The sequence below is a fragment of the Panthera onca genome, chromosome D1 (genome assembly GCF_046562875.1).
Source record: "Panthera onca isolate mPanOnc1 chromosome D1, mPanOnc1 haplotype 2, whole genome shotgun sequence".
In the NCBI taxonomy this organism is placed as follows: Eukaryota; Metazoa; Chordata; class Mammalia; order Carnivora; family Felidae; genus Panthera; species Panthera onca.
Genome location: NC_138348.1, coordinates 50,720,392 through 50,743,439, shown reverse-complemented (window position 1 = coordinate 50,743,439; position 23,048 = coordinate 50,720,392). Strand labels below are relative to the sequence as shown.

The following is a 23,048-nucleotide window of genomic DNA, read 5'->3' as shown; positions in this document are numbered from 1 at the left end:
CACAGGAAGATATTATCTAATGATCCACTCAGTCTTTTCATGTTCTTAATTTGGGGTCAGTTTCAATGGCCTGTCTCACATCAGCTGTCATTTTTGTGATCGAAATGTCACTTCACATTACGGTTTTCATTGAGACAGTTCTCATCTTTGGTTTCAATTCAATTTAATTTAAATCGGATCTGTATGTCTCAGGACAATTCAATTCACTTAAATTCCCCTCTGTTCTGATAAGATTGTACCCACTACTTCCTGTTGATGCCACTGAAGTTCCTGATACCTTCCAAGCCCCTGGTGCTTCCTGGGAGGGCACTGGTCTGATAACAAGGACACTGCTGCTTCTGCCCACTGAGATGGGCCTGGTGCCAGCTTGGAACCAGCTAGGCCAGACTTATGGCCACCAATGTTTGTGCTGCCATTGCTGTCAGTCTCTACCACCCCATCCCCCCACCAAAGCCCTACTGGGTCAGTACTCTTCTGAACTGTAGAAAAATCTTTCCTTATGCTTTATTTTATAGAAATCTTGGCTGAGAAACAGCTCATTAGGTAGTAAGAGTATGGGAAGTTGTTGTAATTTACTTACTTCGTTTTCTTTGGTTTTGTTGAGCTTTTCCGGTCTTTCCCCCCACAAAAGACAAACAAAAGAGGTTGGGCCACAGCACAATTCACCCATGCCACATTCAAAACTACCCTTCTCCTGTAACAACCGAACTACTTTTTCCACACCTGAATTGTATATCTGACTTTCCCTAGGAAAAGTTCATTTCCGAGAAGCTTCTCTTGCAAGACCCCTGGTAGAGACGACCACACCACCATTCCACCAGACATCGAAACTCCTTTATCCTGTCAGCTTGTGGGCTGGAAGACCAAAAACATTCTGGGGCCTTCATGGCACTGTCCAGAGTAAGAACACAAAGGATACTGGGACCAGACAGGATCAGGGCCCAGAAAATAAACCCAACCATAGAAGAGGGAGATCCAGCTAAAGAAGAGAATAGGCACCCCACAGTATTCCCAGGGGCTGCGTTTGATTCCAGTTTTCCACAAGGAAACTCGCCAAGTGAGCAAAACCCAGCTGTGGAGGTCAGGTCAGAGCTGCCCTATAATTTGGCCATTTGGCTGCTTCAAATGCTTCAAATGGAGAGGAGAAACTAAAGTCAGAACAGGGAAGACTGAGGTTGTGCATAAAATTGAGGGGGCAAATGAAGTACATGGGCAGGTCACTAGCCGGGGGAATCCAAATGGAGTAGTAAGGTTGGAAGCTGTAAGTGGGCTATGGTATCTGCTGCATGCTACTGGCTCAGACTAGGATTTCTTAGTGTTCCTTCTCCTGATTTACAGTATCTAGAAAACCAAGGCAGAAGCTCAGATGTATAGACTGGACTTACAGAGTGAATTTAGGAACAACGTAATTGCTAAAGCATAGACTTTGAAGTTACAAGTCTTGGGTTCAAATCCCAGCTCTGACTCATAGTAACAGTATGGCTTTGGGCAGATTAATCTTCCTATATTTTTATGTCCTCCAGTAAAGAGCCTCATAGGGTCCTTTTAAGGATTTGTAAAGTGCATATCTGAGCACCTGGCACATAATAGGTACTCAAAACCTGAAGGAATATGGCACATGGCCTAGTTGGCTAATAGCACAATTAATTCTTTGGTGAGGCTAAGCCTGTTGACAGTTTGCCTTCCCAGATAAGGAAAGACTCAGGGACTGGAAAGCTGGGCCTGCAGGTATGGGTCTCACAGCTGAGAAAAGGGGCTCTGGGAAGATCCTGCAGGATGTGGGTGGTAGGCTGGGAAGGAGAGCCATTCATGGGGTGCTCCAGAGCATTAGCTGGTCTGGGAAGGTTGTTTTGAATCACAATATAAGACAAATATCCATTCATAGTTTCCTCCTAGACTCAGGAAGGAACATCCCTTTCCCAGGGGTATGGGTGTGCCCAAGCCCAGGCACACACTTTACATTCGAAGGTCACAGTCTGTCTACAGTGTATGCTCTAGCTTTTATTGCTCTAAGTTATAGCCTCACATGTGAACATTTGATCCTTGAAATGCAGTCCATGTATTCTAGTTTCACAATGTTTGTGAATCTCCCATAGTTAATATGTATATTTTTTGTTATTGCTGTGTCCTTGGGACTGATTCCAGTTTTCTTTCTCTCTGGGACAGCAGCATTAATACCCCTAATCTATACTGGAAGATGCTCTGAGTTTAAATTAAATTGATGCTCCACTGAGTGTGAAACATGAGAGATCCTGCTACTCTAAGTCTGGACTCCTCTGAAAGAGCCCATCCTTCACAGCTTGAAGAAAAGGAATGGATGTGGCACCGCACAGACGCCCCTCTCTCCTCCCCAGCCTTACTTCCTCCCCTTCTATTCCTCACTCCAAATTCTGCCACTTCCTCCAATGGGCCAAACATACACCTTTCCTGCTTTTGTGCCTTTGCACAAACTCTTTCCTCTGCCCAAATTGGCCTTCCCTCCTTCTCTCCTGATGGACTCCCCTTTAGCCTAAACAGCCCAGCTTGACTTATCTTTCAGAATCCTCTCTGTAGACCTCCCCAATCCCCTTGTCCTTCCCTATGCATTTTATGTACAACTCTGTCATTCAGCTTCTCACATTCTAACTTCTCCCCCTGTGAGCCCTTTGAAAAGGCAGCATGTGTCTCACTCATGATATCTATATCCCCAGCAACTATCACAGTGCCTAGCACTTATTTGGTGCACATTAAAAAATGTATGGGTGATTTGTAGTATATCTTGAAATCTAGAATTCTAATACCTCCAGCTTTGTTCTTCTTCTTTATTTATTTATTTATTTTTAGAGAGAGAGAGAGAGAGACAGAGTAAAGCAGTGGAGGTGCAGAGAGAGAGGGAGACAGAATCCAAAGCAGGCTTCAGGCTCTGAGCTATCAGTACAGAGTCCAATGCAGAGCTTGAACTCGTGAATTGTGAGATCATGACCTGATCTGAAATCAGATGCTTAACCAACTGAGCCACCTAGGCGTCCCTTCAGCTTTGTTCTTCTTTCTCAAGATTGCTTTGGCTATTCAGGGTCTTTTGTGGTTCCATACAAATTTTAGCATTATTTGTTCTAGCTCTATGAAAAATGTTGTTGGTATTTTGATAGGGATTGAATTGAATCTGTAGATTGCTTTGGATGGTATGGACATTTTAATAATGTTAATACTTCCAACCCATGAGCATTGGAATATCTTTCCACTTGTTTGTGTTGTCTTCAATTCCTTTCATCAGTGTTTTAGTTTCAAAGTACAGGTCTTTACCTCCATGGTCGTGTGACCATGCTAGGTATTTTATTCGTTTTGGTGTAATTGTAATGGGGATTGTTTTCTTAATTTTTCTTTATGCTACTTTGTTATTAGTGTGTAAAAATGCAACACCTCTCTGTATATTAATTTTGTATCCTGAAACTACTGAATTCATTTATCAGTTCTAATAGTTTTTTTGTAGAGTCTTTAGGGTTTTCTCTATACAGTATCCTGTCATCTGCAAATAGTGAAAGTTGTATTTCTTTTTACCGGTTTAGATGTCATTTATTTCTTTTTTGTTTGATTGCTACAGCTAGGACTTCCAGTACTATGTTGAATAAAAAAGTGGTAAGAGTGGATATTCTTGTCTATTTTCTGATCTTAGAAGAAAAGCTCTCAGTTTTTCACCATTGAGTATCATATTATCAGTGAGTTTGTCATATATAGCCTTTATAATGTGGAGATATATTCCCTCTAAACCCCAAAAAGTATGCTACAGATACAAAAATAGACCCATGGATCAATGGAACAGAATAGAGAGCCCAGAAATAAACCCATGCTTATATGGTCACTTAATCTATGACAAAGGAGGCAAGAATATGCAATGGGGAAAAGACAGTCACTTCAATAAATGATACTGGGAAAACTGGACAGCTACATGCAAAAGAATGAAACTGGACCACTTTCTTATACTGTGCACAAAAATAAACCCAAAATGAATGAAAGACCTAAATGTGAGACCTGAAACCATAAAACTTCCAGAAGAAAATATAGGCAGTAATTTCTTTGACGTTGGCCTTAGCAACATTTTTCTAGATATGTCTCCTCAGGCAAGGGAAACAAAAGCAAAAATAAACTCTTGAGACTACACCATAATAAATTTTTGAACAGTGAAGGAAACCATCAACAAAACAAGAAGGCAACTTATGGATGGGAGAAGATATTTACAAATGATATGTCCAAAAAGAGGTTAATATGCAAAATATATAGATAACTTCTATAATTCAGTACCAAAAAACTCCACAAATAATCCTATTACAAAATGAGCAGAGGACCTGAATAGACATTTTTCTAAAGAAGACATACAGATGGCCAACAGATACAAGAAAGGATGCTCAACACCACTAACCATCAGGGAAATACAAATCAAAACCATAATGAGATATCACTTTACACCTATAGAATGGCTAGAATCAAAAACACAAGAAATAACAAGTGTTGGTGAGGATGTGGAGAAAAAGGAACCCTTGTGCACTGTTGTTCACTGTTAGTGGGAATGTAAACTGGTGCAGCCACTGTGGAAAACAGTACTGAGGTTCCTCAAAAAATTAAAATTAGAAATGCCATATGATTCAGTAATTCCACTAAACTCCAAAGAAAATACCAAAATTCCAAAGAAAACAAAAACATTAATTAATTTGAAAAGATACATGCACCCCTATGTTTATTGAAGCAGTACCTACAATAGCCAAGATACGGAAGCAGCCCAAGTATCTATCGATTGATGAATGGATAAAGAAACTGTGGTGTGTATGTCTACACATATATAATGGAATATTATTCAACCATAAAAAAGAATGGGATTTTGCCATTTTGTGACAACATGGATGGACCTAGAAAGCATTATGCAAAGTGAAATAAGTCATAGACAAATACCATATGATTTTACTTCTATAGGGAATATAAGACACAAAACATATGAATAAACCAAAAAAAAAAAGTCTCTTAAATACAGAGAACAAATTGGTGGTTGCTAGAGGGGAAGCAGGTGGAGGGGATGGGTGAAATACATAAAGGGGATTGAGAAATACAAACTTCCAGTTCTAAAATAAATAAGTCATGGAGATGAAAAGTACAGCATTGGGAATATAGTCAATAATATTATAATAACATTGTATGGCAACAGATGGTGACTACACTTACCATAGTGAGCACTGAGTGTTGTATAGAATTGTGAATCAATACATTGTACACCTAAAACTAAAATAACACTGTATGTTAATCATACTTCAGTTTTAAAAATAAAAGAATATATATGGATGAAAACCAAAGCATTCTCTTTGTTTCTTCTTCCTACAGAAACGATGACTATTGGTAAGAGGATTGTTTGTGCCGAGGACACAGTAGGACAACCACCTTACAAAGATCTTAAGTAACTTTTCCCATCAAACAACACCCGGACGACTGCAGTGACCAAATGCTGAGCTGTAACCACAGCAATAACTGGCCCTCTTTCCATATTAGGTTTGGTGAATATGAATGGCCTGGCCATCCTCAAGTGGCCTAAGGTGGTGTGCTGCAGGGGAAGCATGACTGTCATGGCCAAGAACCAAGATTGGACTGTGGAAGAAACCACCTGATGTAGTGAGAACACTAAGAGTACCCTAGAGCACTGGGATTCTTAGTGATTAACACGAGGCCCTTGGTGATGGGGTCATAGCACCTGCTCTGGCAATGTCACTCTGACATGATGTTATTTGCTTGAATGCCCTGGAAGGACGGAATACTTAAAAATATATCCAGGTGCTAAATAGGCAGCAGATCTAATTCATACTGGACTACCTTTGAGCTAATAACTGTCTTCAGAAAATAATTTTACCCCAAGAAGTGCTCCAGCTTTGCAAGGAATAGACCCAGGAGAGTCAGAGGATAAACAGGCTGTTCCCCTAGAGAAAATCTAGTGCAAGGAGGGTTAATTCACAGCAAATTCACTGCCCCCTCCCATGCACATGGCAGAGAGTACCAGTTGATCATAGATGTTTCTTGTGCTGCACCTAGATTCTGAGGAGCCAGAATCCTCAACAGCGTTTTCTAGATGGCCAGCAGCCACTTCCTTGCAACTGGTGTTGACATTAGAATGAAAGTTAATTGCCATCTATCTCTGTTAGGGAGGCAAGCATCTCAATGGCATAAGCATTCTGGAATACCCTTTCAGGGCATATTTGTCCACCAGGGGAACGGCGTCAAGAACAGGTGTACCATTGTGTGAGATGAGTTGATGGAGAGGTAACACAACCCTCCCCTGAGAAAGGCACAACTTTTGGGCCTTCTTGGTCTGAGTGCTTTCTGGGGTATTTCCATATGCAACAACCCAGGGGCATAGCCTTGGGAAGCCACAGACAGGTTTCCTTTCACTTCCAGACACATATATCACTTTCACAGCACTTGGGGAATGGAAATACCTACAAGAGTGAAGGTCAAGGGCTCTCCCCGGGTATCTCATTCATTACTCAGCTTTTCCTTTGTGACCACATCAGCCAACCCACTGCCAGCTCTGCTCCTCATCCTCATTGCTTCTGCCTCCATACAAATGAAACCAAAGGCCTTAGCATACCTTGGGGTGGGGGGAGGAGGTGGCTGTTACCTAGTGGTCCTCTCTCTCCCATCATGGGTGCAAGGTAATTGGGTATCCCAACCACACATTGCACCACTTCTCCAAGATAACATCCTGGGAAGCTCATTATCTTTGTCTGAATTAACATTTCACTATGGGGCTAACTGGGTAGAAGCAGGATCATTGCATGTCTTCAGAAAGTTCTTATTGCCACAGCTGCCTGGTGTAAGAAACTCTACACTGATTTCACATCTAAATAGAGGCCTTTGGTTCTGTAAGGCAGTGTTAACCACACTTCAGCTTCACGTGTTCCCCAGCCTGCCTAGTCCATTTCCATCTCTGATTGGCTTTCAACAACCGGGATCCAAAGAGAACCCAAGGTTCTGCCTGCATCCGATGACATGAGAATTCAACTTTCCTTGCCCAAGGTTCCACTCTGACTCTTCCTCCCCATTCAGACATCCTCCACCATACCAGTGTTCCAAACCAAAGCATGAAGGACATGTGCCAGCTGGATAGCCAGCAGATATACTGTCTCTAGAGCCAGGCAGATGAGCCCAGAAGAATGGTCCCAGAGAAACCAGACTGGCCACAGCAGATATCAGGCAGCCATCCCAATAAACTTTGACATGTCCTTGGCACTGAGAACCTGGGTAGGAGATCCTGGGGCAGCTGTGCCTATTGTCCCCCCCACCCACCCACCCACCCAAAGATCTTCCTGCCCAGAGAGCTAGCAGCCCTGGGTACTACTGAGTATGTTACTGGCTTATTGATATGAAACAGAAGGTAGCTTTGTAGGAGCCAGCAGGCAAAGAAGCCTGTCTGCATGGCAGGCAGGTGGCTTTGTGTCTAGAAAGCTTTATCTAGCCAGTCCAGCTGTGGCCAGAGGCCATTTTGAATTTGAACTCCCTGAACCCATCAGCAACTCTGCCTCTGTTCTCTTGCATTCTGTTTGGTTTCCCTTTAGTTTCCTAGTAAATGTTCCTTTTGAAAAACTCCAACCTTGTCTCATTGAACTTGAAGGGAAGGGGATTCTCCAACCTCTTTTCCAAGATGGAAAAGGAAATTAACATACCTTGAAAAAATGGAAATGGCAGTGAGAGGGTCAGATATTGGGAGAAGACCTTGGGAAAAGCTGGTGCCAAGAGATGGGAGAGGCCAAGTGTCTCCCCTACCCACCTGGCACTGATTCTCAGCCCCTTCCTCTTACTGCCTTTGTCTTCAAGCTGATGTGCCTTGGATGTGTGTAGCTACCTAAGCTTCTCCCCTCCAGTGAGCTGAGCACATTCAACAGGTGATATGCTGTCCAGGAAGTACACTGGTACACAATCAGAGCAGGAATAAGGGACAGAGGGATAGGCGTGGTTTCTACAATGTGGATGTTTTCAAAATGCTCCAATTATCATGACTCTAAATGGAATGACTTAGTCCTCATGACCATTAATAGAACTAAATTGCATATGAAAATAAGAAAGTTATGCATGTTTTCATACTTAAGCCAAGGAGACTGACAAAAGATAGATGTGGAAAGCTATCTTCATGGCCATCCTGTCCTGCAATGGTGGATGTCCCAGTTATCTATCACTGCGTAACAAAATACAAAGCTTACTGATTTATAGGGGAAGTTATTACCCCTCATGGTTATGTGAGTTGTCTGGGCTTGGGTGATTGCTTTCTCTTGGAGTCCCATGGTTACTATCAGATGGCAGCTGAAGGTGGCATCATCTCAATGCCCGACAAGGCAGAATATTTATGATGGGTTTATCACTTACATGTCTGGCTCCTTCACTGGGATAACTGGAACAGCTGGTTGCTGTTTGGGCTTCTCCATATAATCTCTTCACATGATTAGTTTGGGCTTCCTCACAACATGGAGGTCTCAAGGCAGTTAGACTGTTTGCATAGCACTGGCTTCCCCAGAGCTAACATTCCAAGAGGTCCCAGTAGATGCTGCAAGGTTCTTCTAAATAACATTTGACGTATCACAGAGTCATCCCTGCCACATACTACTGGTCAAGAGCAAGTCATCAGGCCAGCCTAGATTTGGGGGAAGAGATTACACAAGAATGGACTATCAGAAAGTGTGGCTCATGAGGGCTACTTTGGAAATAGTGGGGTTAGGAGTGGAGAGGGAGGTGTCACTGAATCAGAAGCCTTCCTGGATAGCTCTTATTTTAAAAGCACATGTAAGTCTTAATACATACAATGGGGGGGGGGGTGGTGGTGAGTGTGGTAGTAATAAAGGGCAGAGGAGAGGGGGAAGGGCTATCCATGGACACTTAAATAGAGCAAAATCTAATGAAAAGCAACTGGTTATCACTGATGCAGAGCCTACCATAAAACAAGAAACTTTGGAGTAAAAATATGATTATCATCATCCTACTGAGAGCTCAAAAGCTTAAGTTAGATGCTTTTCTCCCTTTATCTCTGAGCCAAAGGGACATGGGCCACAAATGCTGTCCCTTTATGTCATTGCTACTGCCTTCCTAAACTCTGTCATAGGATAGTTGTATTCATGAAGGCTGGGTCACTGTTGTCAGACAGTTATGAAGGTATGTTTATTCGTAAGAAGGTTATTGATGATAAACCACTGCATCTTATAGCTTAGAACACATCACATTGCTTTTACCATTTCTTTACTTTTTGAAAATTCAACTGTTATTCCAAACAGTAAAGGTAGTAAAACAAAATTATAGTCTTCTTGACTCAATACTAAATTCACTGTAGCTATTATTCCAATAATTATCAATTGCATTAAAGCTATTTCCAAATCAGCATCTGACATAGTAATACTGACAGTTTTTTCCTATCAAGTGAACATCATCTCAAGACACTGATATTAGCGCAATTTAGATACAATTCTTCTTGTGTGGCAGCAGTTTCCAGATTTGAATTTATCAAAGAAAGGCAATTTCTCTAATTTGCCAATCTCAAAGCTGTCAGAGAATAATAAATACCTGAAGATACTTGTATTCAGGGCTTCAGAGACAAGCTTATGGGCTACATAAACTGGTAAATAAACCTTCCAGAAACAAGTTTTTTTTATCTTTATTTCAAAAAAGTAATGATTTTTAAGATGTATTTCCCCCCTCAGGAGTTTTTAGGATTAAATTAAAAATTTTTAGGTATAGGGGCACCCTGGGTGGCTCAACTGGTTAAGCGTCTGACTCTTGACTTTGGCTCAGGTCATGATCTAACAGTCTGTGGGTTCAAGCCCCGCATCCGGCTCTGCACTGATAGTATAAAAGTATAAAATAAAATTTCAAATAATCCCTACCTTAGAAGTGCACTGGAAAGTGCAAAGCAGAGTAAGAACTCAGTGAAGAAAAGCCATGCTATAAAGTGTACGTTTCTTAAAGGGAAACAAATGTGCTATACCTATCTGCATGTCTGCAAATGCAGACTGAAAGCTCTGCTGAGGACTCACGGGGTCTGCTGGCTCCAGCGACGCTCATGAACCTTCCTAACCAAGCTGCAGATCTGCATTATGGTCACGATTGTGGGTAGCGTGGTTCAATTATGGTCAGCATTTTCTGGATGCAAAGAGCGAATACAAAATACGTTTTCTTGAGAATAAGATGCAGGCAGCCCTGGGCCAAGCCCCACGGAGACCAACGGTATGTCTTGGCTCCTCTTTAAAAAGGAAGAGGAGCTGCTTTATGCCACTTTTCAAATTAGAACTCTGGGGATGAAGATACCTCAACCAAAGTAAATATTTTTTTTCTTTTCAAAATATGTGTTGGTTTTGCTTTGCTCTCTGCAAATTAAGTGAAACCCTATGTTGAATTGCACTGGTAGATTTTGAAAGAATTGTGTTTGTTTGGGTAGAATTAGCCAGAAGACGTGTAAACTTTGCCTCCTGGTGTTTCCCACACCTGAAAGGCACATTGAGGAGCCAGTGGCACTTACATGTCAGGTGCCTAGTCTTGCAGGTTTGGGAGAGGAAGCTGCCTGCCTGACCTGCTGGATCCTGGCCCCAACTAGTGCTCATCACACTTGTTTGGCCTCACCCCACCACCCCCCAACCCTGAGCCCCAGCCCGCTGGCAATAGCAGGTCCACTTAGCAGCTTTGACAAAACTTCTGGGGGTTCTGCATCAGGATAATGCCATCTGGACAGCAACTGCCACTTGCTTTTGATTCTCCCCAATCTGACAGGTCGTCCTTTTGTCCCCAGAACTCCAAGGCAAAGGAGAGTGTATTGTGTCACCAAACAGAACAACAAGGACAAACACCATGTGTGGGTGCAGGGTTCTGGGGGTGCGCATCATCTGGAGCCAGACTAAGTGTAGTCTCCTTAACTTTTCCCCACATTTTAAAGTTCATTGATTTTGGATTTTTAAGAGGAAGAAAGATGTAATTTTTTAAAATGTAAATAACGGACTTAAAAGAAATCCAAGGGGTATATCTGTGACTTTAAAGAGTCCCATAAAACCAGAAAACTTAGGTAAATTATTCACGCATTTATTACATCTCTTAGAGCACATATTGACTTTGACATTTGGCTGAATGGCTCCATTGTGTCATTTCCCTGCTCATGTAAAAGTAGGTGTCATGGTGCCTTAATAAGGACTGCTCCTGTGTGTAAAGCCTCAGTGGGACCCACTGCCCCTCTTGGGCCCTTTCTAATTTGGAAGAAGAAAGAGCCTGCTTGGGCAGGCTAAGGAAACCCCAGCACAGTCTTCATGTCTCCCAATGTTTCCATGGGGAAGGCAGGTCCTTGTGGAGGAAGGCATTTGTATACATGAGGAAAGAACTCATGACCTTCTTAGCTCCAGGGGACAATGTAAAATCACTACTTTGGGAAAGCCCAATTTCAGGCTTAAAGCTATAATTACATGGGGGTTAAGGACCCGGAAGGAAGGTTAACTAAACTTTTATCAACCACTTAAAACTATTCTAGTGCATGATCTCACTGCTTTGCCAAAAACATTTGCCCTTTGCTGGTGGACCAAAGCAGTGGTATTGACCAGATGGCCCTAGAAGATGCAGAAGGACCTCAAATCAGTTACCTCCAAACATAGTGCTGGTTGGAGACAGCCTTGCCCTGCAGTAGGGCTGAGAATCTACTCTGCCACTGACCAACATTGTAACCTCCAGGCTTCCCCTTCCTACTACACCCCTAGCCCTCAAGGATTCCTGCCCAGACGCTTCTCAGTCCCTGGTGCAACCAGACCACAGACATACCTGAGACAGAAAAAGTAGTACACTTGTGGGAGTACTTGGCTCCCACTCTCTTCTGGGCTTAAGAGGGCTTGGGCAGTCTTCAAAGAGCTCAAGCACACAACAGAAATGTGACATGGGACTTTCTGCCTTGACCCAGTCTCTCACTGATTTTTACTTCTTGGTGCTTGGTATGCCTACGGTACATGGGCACACACATAAGCACAAATGCAATTATTGTTCAGGAGCACTTGGCAGAGGCTGGTGCAGAGCTTCCTGTCCCTCCTAGGCAGAAGAAAATGATTGAGGAGAACATGGTCCCATGCAGAACTGGGAGACTTGACCTTTACATCTTTGTAGCAAAAAGCTCTCTGGATCTTTTAGAACTCGCTGCATGGAAATACCAGAGATAAAGCAAGGTTTTGTGAGTGTTCTTGACCACTAGCACAGGGAGTCCAGTTTTCTCAAAGCCTCTTATCTCCTTAGATACCCATGACCATCATTCATGGCAGCTCTCTACTCTCATTTTATGCAAGAGTCTACATGACACTCACCTCCATAACCCAGTCTTTGGCCAGGAAAAGCATCACTGCCAATGACTCCACCTCTCAAGGGCCACAACATGTGGGTTCGAGAAAGGATCATATCAGAGACTACAGCATCACATGTAGGGTTTGTCAGGGCTACCATTTCTGGCGAAAGATTGCCATTCATGTGTAGTACATTTGACCTTGGCACAATGTGGGGGATAAGGGCACTGACCCCTCCAACACAGTAAAAAAATCCACATATAACTTTTGACACCCCTAAAACTTAACTACTAATAGCCTACTGTTGACCACAAGCCTTACCAATGACATAGTCAGTTAATATATTTTGCATGTTATGTGTATTATATACTTCTATACATTATTCTTAAAATGAAGTACACTGGAAAAAAAGAAAATAGTATCAAGAAAATCATAAGGAAGAGAAAATAAATTTACAGTACCGCACTGGAAAAAAAAACATATCAGTGGAACCACCCAGTTCAAATCCATGTTCAAGGTCAACTGTTGTTTTTCAAGGATCAGGAACATTGAGCAAGGACCAAGAGGTAGCATGATGTAATGGAGCCACAGTCTGGGGCTGGGCCCAGGGCTTTGCCCCTGCCTCTGAAGCCAAGGCCACTCCTGTGGCTCCCAGCTTCTTCTCACATGGGGAAGTTTGGCCTGATGTGTTCTGTGCTCTTCTACCTCTGATCTGTGTGTCTCTGAGTCTGAGGAACTGCTTGTCCCTGTCCCCGGAAAGCTGCATAGCTGGGGTGGGGCCTGTGCAGTCCTAGACTCCTGTTGCCTGGAAACCCAAGTGTAGACTGTGAGGGGAGGGTTTTCTATGCTCTCCAGGGGCCATCAGCTCTCTCCTCACCTCTCCCAGTGCTTCTCAGTTCCCTTTTCACTGGCTCTTCATTTTTAACAAATGATCTGAAAGGACTTTTTGATTTTGAGAATTACCTAAATCCCTTTTAATAATCAGTGATGTCTAGTGTGGATCATGACACAGGACTGGCACTCCAGGCAGAGGCAATTCCATTCTGAATTCAATACCAGCATAGATTCTCTCAAGATACCCTAAAGAATTCATTATAGTCCTGTGAGTAAGCTGGAGGGTAGGAAGAGGGCAGCTCCCTAGAAGAGGAGATTTTGATGAAGAAGTAGGTGTTAGATGAAGAGGGACAGTCTGGGCTGTTGGTTCCTAGGTAGGGGCAGGAAAGAGGGGGAACACTGAGTGGCCTCTCACCCTGGCCTACTTTGTGAAGCAACAGCCTATGAACCCTTGCCTTGGGCTGCAATAAAAATCTTTATCCTGGGGGTGGGGGGTGCCTGGGTGGCTCAGTCAGTTGACCATCCAACTTTGGCTCAGGTCATGATCTCACGGTTTGTGGGTTCAAGCCCCATGTCGGGCTCTGTGCTGACAGCTCAGAGCCTGGAGCCTGCTTCCGATTCTGTGTCTCCCTCTCTCTCTGCCCCTCCCCCACACATGCTCTGTCTCTCTCTGCCTCTCAAAAATAAAGAAAACTAATAAAAATTTTTTAAAAAATCTTTATCCTGGGAACCTCATGGATTTGTCCACAGCTGCTGCATCTCAGCCCTGTCCTCCTGATAACATCAAGACAGAGGTGTTTGGGGGGTGGGGGGTAGGCAAAGAGCAGGAACCTCCCTTCTCCCATCTGCAGTCCACACAAGCCAGCCCTGCCCACCCCCCAAGCCCACGTGTGACTGGTTTGAGATGTGGATTTCTAAGGCCTGATACTCTATGGACTGCAAGAGCATTTTTTAATTTAACCCACTCAGTCTGTTCTATTGATTCAGTCAATCTGATTGAGAATATCAATCAAATTTATTGAGGGAGGCAGAATTAAAGAGAGAGAAAGTTTATGGGCACTCTTTGTAGATGGGCTACAGTCCTATTCAAATATAAAAAGAGAAAGGACTACCATTTTAGCCATAGTCAGGTAACTGCCTAAAAAGTCTTTGCCCCCTAGTGGCAAACCAATATTTTGCACAAAATTGACTCCATGTTTGGTCTTGAACACTGAACTGAGACCACCCAAGCAGATACTCTGTGGGGACACAATGTAATCCATGATGTTAAGTCCTGGGGCTCAGTCCGCAGTGGGCTAAATGCTCATCGGTCCCCAGAGGCCCCACTTTCTTGGGGACCTTCACAGCAGAAACCAAGGGTATGTCCAATGCTGGAAAAGACACGGGGCCTGTATAAGACCCAGCTTTCCTACACATGCTGACCAGCCTTGGCCCTGGGGCCTACTTAGTAAGGAGTCCTATGCTCATTAATCAGTCCCTTCCCTGCAGTGCATCCTTCCCCCACTTCCAAGACCTCCCCAAGCTAAGTGAATGTCGGCAAAACTTCAGGAGCTCTTGGCAGAGATGTGGTTACCAGGTGATCTGAGAACAGACACTCCAAATAGGACACCCGCGCCCAACCAGCTACACGTGGCACATCGCATCTAGCATTTGACTAGTGTCAGTTAGGAGCAGACACTTGGCTCCCATGAGAATCCACTCATAGGAAACTGCTCAGGTGGATTTCAAAAGCCAAACCAGAATGATCACCAAGAGAGGTTTGGGAAGTTCTAGGGACTCTGGTGCACATGCTTAAATAAGTCATGGAGATATAATGTACAGCAGAGGGAATATAATCAACCATATTGTAGTAATTCTGTGTGGTGACAGATGGTAACCAGAGTTATCATGGGGATCAGTTTATAGTGTATAAAAATATCAAATCACTATGATGCATGCCTGAAACTAATAGGACATTGTATGTCAATTATACTTCAATTAAAAAACAGCAACAACAACAAAGAGGGAGGCTGTGAGTATTCCACCAAAGGAATGCTGGACAGCACCTTTCCCATCCTGAGGCTGCAGGAGACAGGACCAGGCTCTCCACTTCAGAGGGGGAAAAGCACTACTGGTGGCCACTTGAGAGGATTCTGGCCAGAAGACATTTCCAGTAAAACATGGAGGAGAAGGGGGAGGAAGTCCAGAACAAAGAAGACTGTGCTCTGAGTAGAGTCAGGCCAAGAGTGAGAGAGGGTAGGATAAGAAGAGGTGAATGGGGGCAAAGGAAGTGTCTCAGGAACTTCTTGCTCTGCTCATGTCAAATTACATCATCACTGATAAACGGAAAGGCTGGTGACAAAGGCTGAATGGGGACAGAAGGTAACTAAAGGTATATCTGACACTGATTGGAGATTCCACAAGCATTTATATATGACTGTCATTTTTGGTTACCTTTATGGGGCCTTCTAAGGGGGTTCTGTCCTGATTTCCTATGTTCTAATGTAGATCTCTAAAGACTTTTAAATGATTTCTCAAATATCTCATTATCCACTAGAAAAATCGCAAATTGCTTCAATAACTTCTTGCCCCAGAATTATCAGTCAGAAATTCTTCTTTTTTATATAAATATTTTTAATGTTTATTTATTATTGAGAAGGAAAGAGAGCAGGAGCAGGGAAGGGGCAGAGAAAGAGGGAGACAGAGGATCTGAAGTGGGCCCTGTGCTGACAGCAGTGAGCCTGGTGCGGGGGCTCGAACTCATGACCGTGAGATCATGACCTGAGCCAAAGTCAACCAACTCAGCCAACTCAACCAACTGAGCCACCCAGGTACCCCAGTCAGAAACTCTTCTTAATGTCAAATTTAATTTCCTTCTATAGTATGTTTCTTTTTAAAATCACATCCTGAAACAGCATTTAGTCCTATGAAATGACACAAACCACTCCCTATTGCTTCACTCCTACCTCCTTCTTTTCCAGGTAATCCAAAGATCTGAAAAGAAGAGAGTAGCAAATTAATAAGAGAATAAATCCATCAAGGGGAAAATCACAGTAATTAATAAAGGAGGCTGTTTCAAGTCCCCTACACACATGTCATCTACGTACAAACAACTGTGATCCTCACAACTGGATCTTTAGTCCTAAAAAGTACTGACTTTTTAAATAATTTGGTGTTTCAGGCCCCCCTCCTTCATTCAGTGCCCCTCCTCCTCTCCAAGTGGTCCTAGGTTTTGAGGTTTGATTGTCCTTGTAAAATCTTCCCCATCATGTCCACAGCACTACATAGCTTATATATCTGACACTTCTGAGAACTTGGTTTTCATAGGTATGTGGAATATGTTGAACTACTGTGAAATCTCACATCTGTCCAGTTTGCTAAGGGCTAGAGAGTACTGAGTCCTTCAAAATAATGTAAGGTTTGAAGTCAATGCTAAAATCCATTAAGTGGGCCCCAGTAATGGACCTGAGGTTCTTACATCATCCATGCAAAATTCTAAGTGTCTTTCAGAGAGGCTGTCAGGTGACAGGACTTGGCTGCAAGGTGACAGCAAGCATGATTCAGACAAGGGACCTGTTCTGGAGGAAATAGAAACCCAGACCAAGAGCAAACATTTCTTTCTTTCAGGAATTAGTCTAGGCAAGGACATGTGCCCCAGCAAAAGTCTAAGAGCTGAGTAGCAGACATATGGCAAAAACAAGCAGAGAAGCAGAAATTTCGTCTAAAAGAGGCATCCTCAATTCTAAGAGGCAGCCTTGCTAGCCAGAGGTAAAGGGCTATCTGTGTGCCTCCCTCCCCACTTGGAATGTACCTCACACTTACCCCTATTCCTTTGCCGATATTTTGCTCATGCTATAGATCTTAATTTAGATGTAACTTACTTGCAAAGCTTTCCATGAGCCTGGGGAATTTAGACTTTATTGGGGAGGAATTGGCAGACAGTCCGTGCCCCTAAGCAGGGGGAATTACATAATTAGGTTTGCAAATTGGCTCCATCATCCTGGCTGCAATGTGGACAATAGACCAGAAGGGGTCAGAATGGAGGCTTCTGTAGACAATGCAGAATCTAGCCATCAAACTGGATTCCTCCCTCTCTCTATCCTTCATTCAGTTAGTAACCAATTTTGTCACTTCTGCATCCTAAACGTTTCTCAAAGATATCTACAATTCTGATCACCAATTACAATGCGTGTTTTCCCCCCACACCATCAATTCTCTGATCCCAGCTGGGTGCCCTACAATTTAACTCAAATCTGACACTATCTGGAGACAGCATCAGATCCCAACCTTAAGGGCTCAGTCCCACAAGACTTCGCCCACTTTGGACACCAATTACAGGTCCAGGTTGTCACCTGTGCTTCCAACTGATTGGCTATAAATTAGAGGTTCCCACAACCCACTTCTTGTGTTAATTTACCAGAGCGGCTCACAGAACTCAGAGAAACATTTTACTTACTAGAATATGAGTTTATTATAAAAATATATGACTCAGGAACAGCCAGATGGAAGAGATGAAGAGATGTGGGCATAGGGCGTGGAGCCTCCATGGTCTCTGAGTGCACCACTTTCTTGAACCTCCACGTGTTCATCAACCTGGAAGTTCTCCAAACTCCATCCTTTTGGGTGTTTATAGAGGCTTCCTACATAGGCACGAGTAATTAAATCATGGCTGTTGGTCATTGAACTTGATCTCTAACCCTCTCCCCTCCCTGGAGGTCTGGGTAGAACTGAAAGTTCCAACTCTCTAATCACATGGTTGACTCCACTGGCAAGCAGCCCCCACACTAGGTGTGGTCCAAAAGTGCCCTCATTAACGAAAGAGACTTTAATGGCTTTCATTACAGGAAATTCCAAGGGTTTTAGGAGCTCTGTGTCAGGAACAATGGTTGAAGACCAAATCTTTATTTATTTTATTTCACAATACCATAATATCCATTTAGCTCTCTCTCTACTGACTACTCTAGTTCTGGCTCTAATTATCTCTCTGCAATCACTGTAACAGCCTCCTAATCTCCCACCTTGAGTTTGGTCTAGTCACCCTCCAATCCATCCTCTGGAGAGGTCTGTCTAGAACATCAGCCTATTTATGTACTCACTTATTTGAAACTCTCTAATTGCTCTTTCATTGTTCTTACCACAACATCTAAACTGTTTGGCAGGTCCTACAAACTTGGCGAGGTCTGGCCTCTGCTTATCCTACTAAAGTGGATGCTATGATCCTCTAGGACAAGGACACTTATTCCCCATGTTGTGTGAGTGTTGCCATTAACACAGTCCCTCTCCAGGACTGTCCTCAGCCAAAGGAAGCTGCCTCACTCAACATTATGTATCCTCCCAACTCATGAACAGTCCTTGCCAATGACTGCTTGATGCAGGGGTGCCAAGACATGGTCCCTTTGCATCAAATTGGGACATATCTGAAGGGGTCTCCTAGTTCCGGAGCTCTTTGTGAGATCACTTGAGGCCTGTGTTGCAACTGCACTGCAATTTAACTTCTCTTTTTGCTCACTCATGCTTCATTCACTCCCCCACAGGTAGTGTCCACTGAGCACACCCCCAGAAATGTTTTGCATGCAGGTTGGTCTCAACGTCTGTTTCCTAGGGATCCTAACTACAATAATTTCCCCAGCATCATTACTCAGTCATTGAAAGTCCATACAGAGATTTTCATCAGTGCCTCAAGTCCACTAAGTCCTCATTTATGTGTTTTTGCCCATGTTCTTGCCTGTGCTTAGAGCCATTCCCACCTCTTCCCCCTGTTACCTCCTTGATAGGCTAATTCCTACTCATCCTTCAAGTCTCAGCTTCAAGTATCAGGTGTCACCTCCTTTGGGAAGTCTTCCCTGATTCACAGAGCTCAGGTGCTCCATCTCTAATACTGTCCTGGCACTCAATACTATCACCACATAATTAAAATAGCTATAATGCAGAGCACCTGGGTGGCTCAGTCAGTTAAGCAACCGACTTTGGCTCAGGTCATGATCTCACAGTTCATGGGTTCGAGCCCCATGTTGGGCTCTGTGCTGACAGCTTGGATCCTGGAGCCTGCTTTGGATTCTGTGTTTCCTTCTCTCTCTGCCCCCACCCCACACCATGTCTCTCTCTCTCGAAAATAAATAAGCACTAAAAAATAATAATAATAAATAATATAGTTAAAATGTATTATAATTTAATTATGCATCTCTGTGATTGTGTCCCCTCTGAGACTACATCCTCTTTGTGGGTAGGAAATATATGTGTTGTGTCTGTCATTATATCCCTAGTGCATAGTCCAGTGATTGGAAAATAATAGGCACTCCCAAACATTTGTTAAATAAGTGAATAAGAAGTAGAAAATAAGGAAGCTCTAAGTAAGGAAATAGCAATAAAAGGATATAAAAGAGAAGAAGGCATTTTTTGATATACATTTAGGTGATAAAATTAATAGGTCTTGGTGACTGATTAAACATAAGAATAAGAGTGATAGGGTGCCTGCGTGGTTCAGTCAGTTAAGCGTCCAACTTTTGCTCAGGTCATGATCTCACAGTTTGTGAATTTGAGCCCAGTGTCGGGCTCTGTGCTTACAGCTCAGAACCTGGAGCCTGCTATAGATTCTTGATCTCCTTCTCTTCCTGCCCCTCCCCTGCTTGCACTGTCCCTCTCTCTCAAAAATAAATAAACATTAAAAAATTTTTAAAAGAAAAAATAATAAGGAAAAGTCTAGAATACATTTCAGCATTTATAAGTAGATAGAAGGTGGTGCTATTTGGGGAGAGAGAAAACGCAGAAGGAAGTTTAAGTTTGAGTACAAAGATAGAGACAGCTCAAGTTTGAGATATTTATTCTATATCCAAATACAAACGTCCAGTAGACAGGTGAAAATAGGATTTGGAGCTTAAGCAGTAAGCCTGGACCTGGAAATCATTGGAGTATCACCCAGGAAATTCCTTATCAATTTACTTCCTGCCAACAACATCCCCTGTAGATCCCCATTGGAATCTTTTTCCATTTTGTCCCCATACTGCCCCTTTCTGCAACTCAGCAGGTGCTCATATTAGTTTGTTGGGGCTGCCATAACAACAGGAAATTATTTCTCATGGTTCTGGGGGCCAGAGGTCCAAGATCAAGGTGTTAACAGATTTATTTTCATCTGAGGATTCTTTTCTTGGCTTGCAGATGTCCTCCTTCTCACTGTGTCCTTACATGGTGCTTCCTCTGTGCCCATTGCACCTGTGCTGTTTCTGTGTGCCTCAATTTCCTCTTTTTATAAGGTCATCAATCAGATTAGATTAGGGCCCACTCTAATGGCTTCATTTTAACTTAATCACCTTTCTAAAGGCCTTATCTTCAAATACAGCCACATTCTGAGGTGTTATGAGCTAGGACTTCAAACTAAGAATTTTGCAGAGGGACGTAGTTCAGCGTCAAACAGATGAGAAGATTTCCTCTCATCCTCCTTCCACAGTGCTGCCCTGGAAGCTGCCAGCCAACACTCCTCCAACAGAGCACCAATGTCCAGAGGTGGCTTCCCCTCAGATTTCCAAGATTCTGTCTTTAACGTGTTACAGAAATAGATGGAAGAGTGGGTTATTCTGCAGGGATATGATGGTGAGGAGGTGGTAGGAACACTTGAAGGATAAGTTAAGAGTTCACTGTTTACCAAGGGGAGAAACATTTTAGGCTAAGCAAAGATACCATGGCATTAAATTTCAGAGGGAGTTTGGGGACAATTAGATGTAGCTGTAGTGGAGGTTGAATGTGGGGGATGGTAGTAAGAGCCGATGCAAGAGGGGTTGGCCAAGGGCATGTTTTAAAGCGCTTTCCTGTTGGCATAAAATCAGCCACTGCTTTATGTGAAGAGACATAGACAGGGAATTAGAGGCTGCTCTGATCACTCAGGCAGGAAACAATGCAATTACTTGTAAAAGGCTGGAAGGTTGGAGGATGATGTTAAGGCAAAGAGCTATTGGGGGGGGGGCTATCTGGGTGGGGGCCAGAGTGGGGAATAAAAGATAAAGCAGAAAAGATGGGGGCGGGGGGAGAGAGAGGATAAAACAGGAAGTATCTTGTTCATATCTAAATGCGGAATTCTAGTAACCCAGATGGGATTCTGTTGGGTTGGTTCTCCTCCTAGTTGGCTAGCACTCCTTGGTGAAGTGGAGGATACAGGGAGCAGAGAAGGCTCTAGCTATCTGGGAGTCCATTAATAAAGAAGCACAGCAGCACAAAGGCCCCCTGTCATCAAGGTGGCAAAGAATTCCAAGAGGCCTGGGAAGCTGGATGAGATCATCCTCAGCGGGCTGACCAGGCTCGGCATTCACAGGTCCGGTTCTGACTGGTCATCTAGGGCAGTCACCTCAGGACTGGGCCTACAGATCAAGGACTAGTGACCTAGATCCAACCACACTGAGGACATGGTGGTAGCTGTCAAGGGCTTAAGTTTCCTTAAGGAGCAGGAAGGATCAGACACCTGCACAGGAGAAAAGCAGGGGGGCACTGTGCTTGGTCACTGTCATCGCTAGTGAGCTTATAGCAGTGGTCGAGGCCAGAGGTTAGATGTCAGGAAGACAAAAGGGCCAGTCAAATGATCTTATCCCAACTGCAGGCTAAGGTGCACCAAGCCAACTTTCCATTGAGTAAGGCCTGCTCTGAATAAGGACGGCCACAGTTGGCCACTGTATGTCTTTCAAATTTGTGACTATCTTCAAAGGGAGTTTAATCTTTCTTTATGAAACCTCTGGACACAAGAACACGAGGGTTTCCACTCTGGGTCTGCCCCATGGTTGACAATCCTAACGGGATCCGGAAGCCAGCTGTGGGCTTTGCTGCATCTGGAATCCTAAGAGTAAAGCTCTCCAACTAAGACCATGGATGGGCAGTTAGAGCAGAGAGGCCTTATGCCTGTGAAGCTGGTGACTGAAGAGAGAGTGGTGAAGGGCATGAATTGGTGGCTGGCAAGTGAGTGCCTGCCAGACTGGACTGAAGGGCTCTGAGGCCAAGCTCTTTGAAGCCCACTGTGGAGATGTCAGGGCCACAGCAGCCCTGGGTGCAGCCTGAGGAGTTATGCTATAGTCGTGGTCTCCCACTGCCTTCTCACCTACTCTCCATAATTCCTGAGACTTCACTGGTAGTGAATATATATTTCATTGTGAAAATAATGTAAACATGCCACAGAAAACCAAGAAAAAGATTTTCACAACTCTGCTCCCGCCCCCGCCTCCCCCCCCCCCACCGCGAATTAGTTGTGATACAATCACTGGGCCTTATCCATCTGAGTTTACAGTCTCAACGTTAGGACTTGAGGCATTCATGAATAAAATGAACCAGAGCCTCTTCAATGTAGGAGATGGTTCCAAGATGCTGGGCATGAGAAGTTTCTGAAAGAGCATTGCCACTTGGAGAAAGAGGCTGAGTCGGGCAGTGTTGTTTCTGAGGATTTAAGAGGAGGGGTCAGGAGAAGTTCACCTCATTTGGGGAATGGTTTAAAGATGGTTGTTGGAAATAGGAGGAATTAACCCTAAGGATGAGCAGCCATTGTTTAAGACTTTAGTGGTGAGGCATAGTTAGGGGCTAAGGTCAAGTGGAAGACAGGTAGAGAGGAACATCTATCCAATGGGGACAGGGACTTGCAAGTACACCCTGGAAAGTCCTGTCTTTTGGTGTCTCTTGCAGGGACCAAATGCAAACCCACGTCTTCTGACTCCTGGTCAGAGTTCTTCCCATGTCTCATAGATGCCTCAACTCTTCCCACTTTGGTAGATGATTGAGAAAGAACCATAGGTATTCTGGACCCACCCATAGAAGGAGAGATTGAGATAATTAAAGGCCTGGACAGAAAAAAAAAAAAAAAAAGGAGGATTTACCACTTTGCCCTTGGGATATGATGTATCTTCAACAGGACCAGGTCCTGCAGGAGTTGCATCCTGTGAATTGCTGACCTGAACCTTCAGGAAGGAGATTCTG

At 43.6% G+C, this 23,048-nt stretch overlaps 1 protein-coding gene across 1 annotated transcript in view; it reads left to right on the top strand.

Moving 5' to 3' along the window:
* The window catches only part of SYT9 (synaptotagmin 9), a 198,041-nt gene extending 190,439 nt beyond the window's left edge, over positions 1-7,602 (top strand). The window contains exon 7 of the mRNA XM_060605886.3: positions 5,347-7,602. Coding sequence (XP_060461869.1) covers positions 5,347-5,355 — 9 coding nt within the window. The 3' untranslated portion in view covers positions 5,356-7,602. The remainder of the gene's footprint in view (positions 1-5,346) is intronic.
* The last annotated feature ends 15,446 nt before the right edge of the window (positions 7,603-23,048 follow it).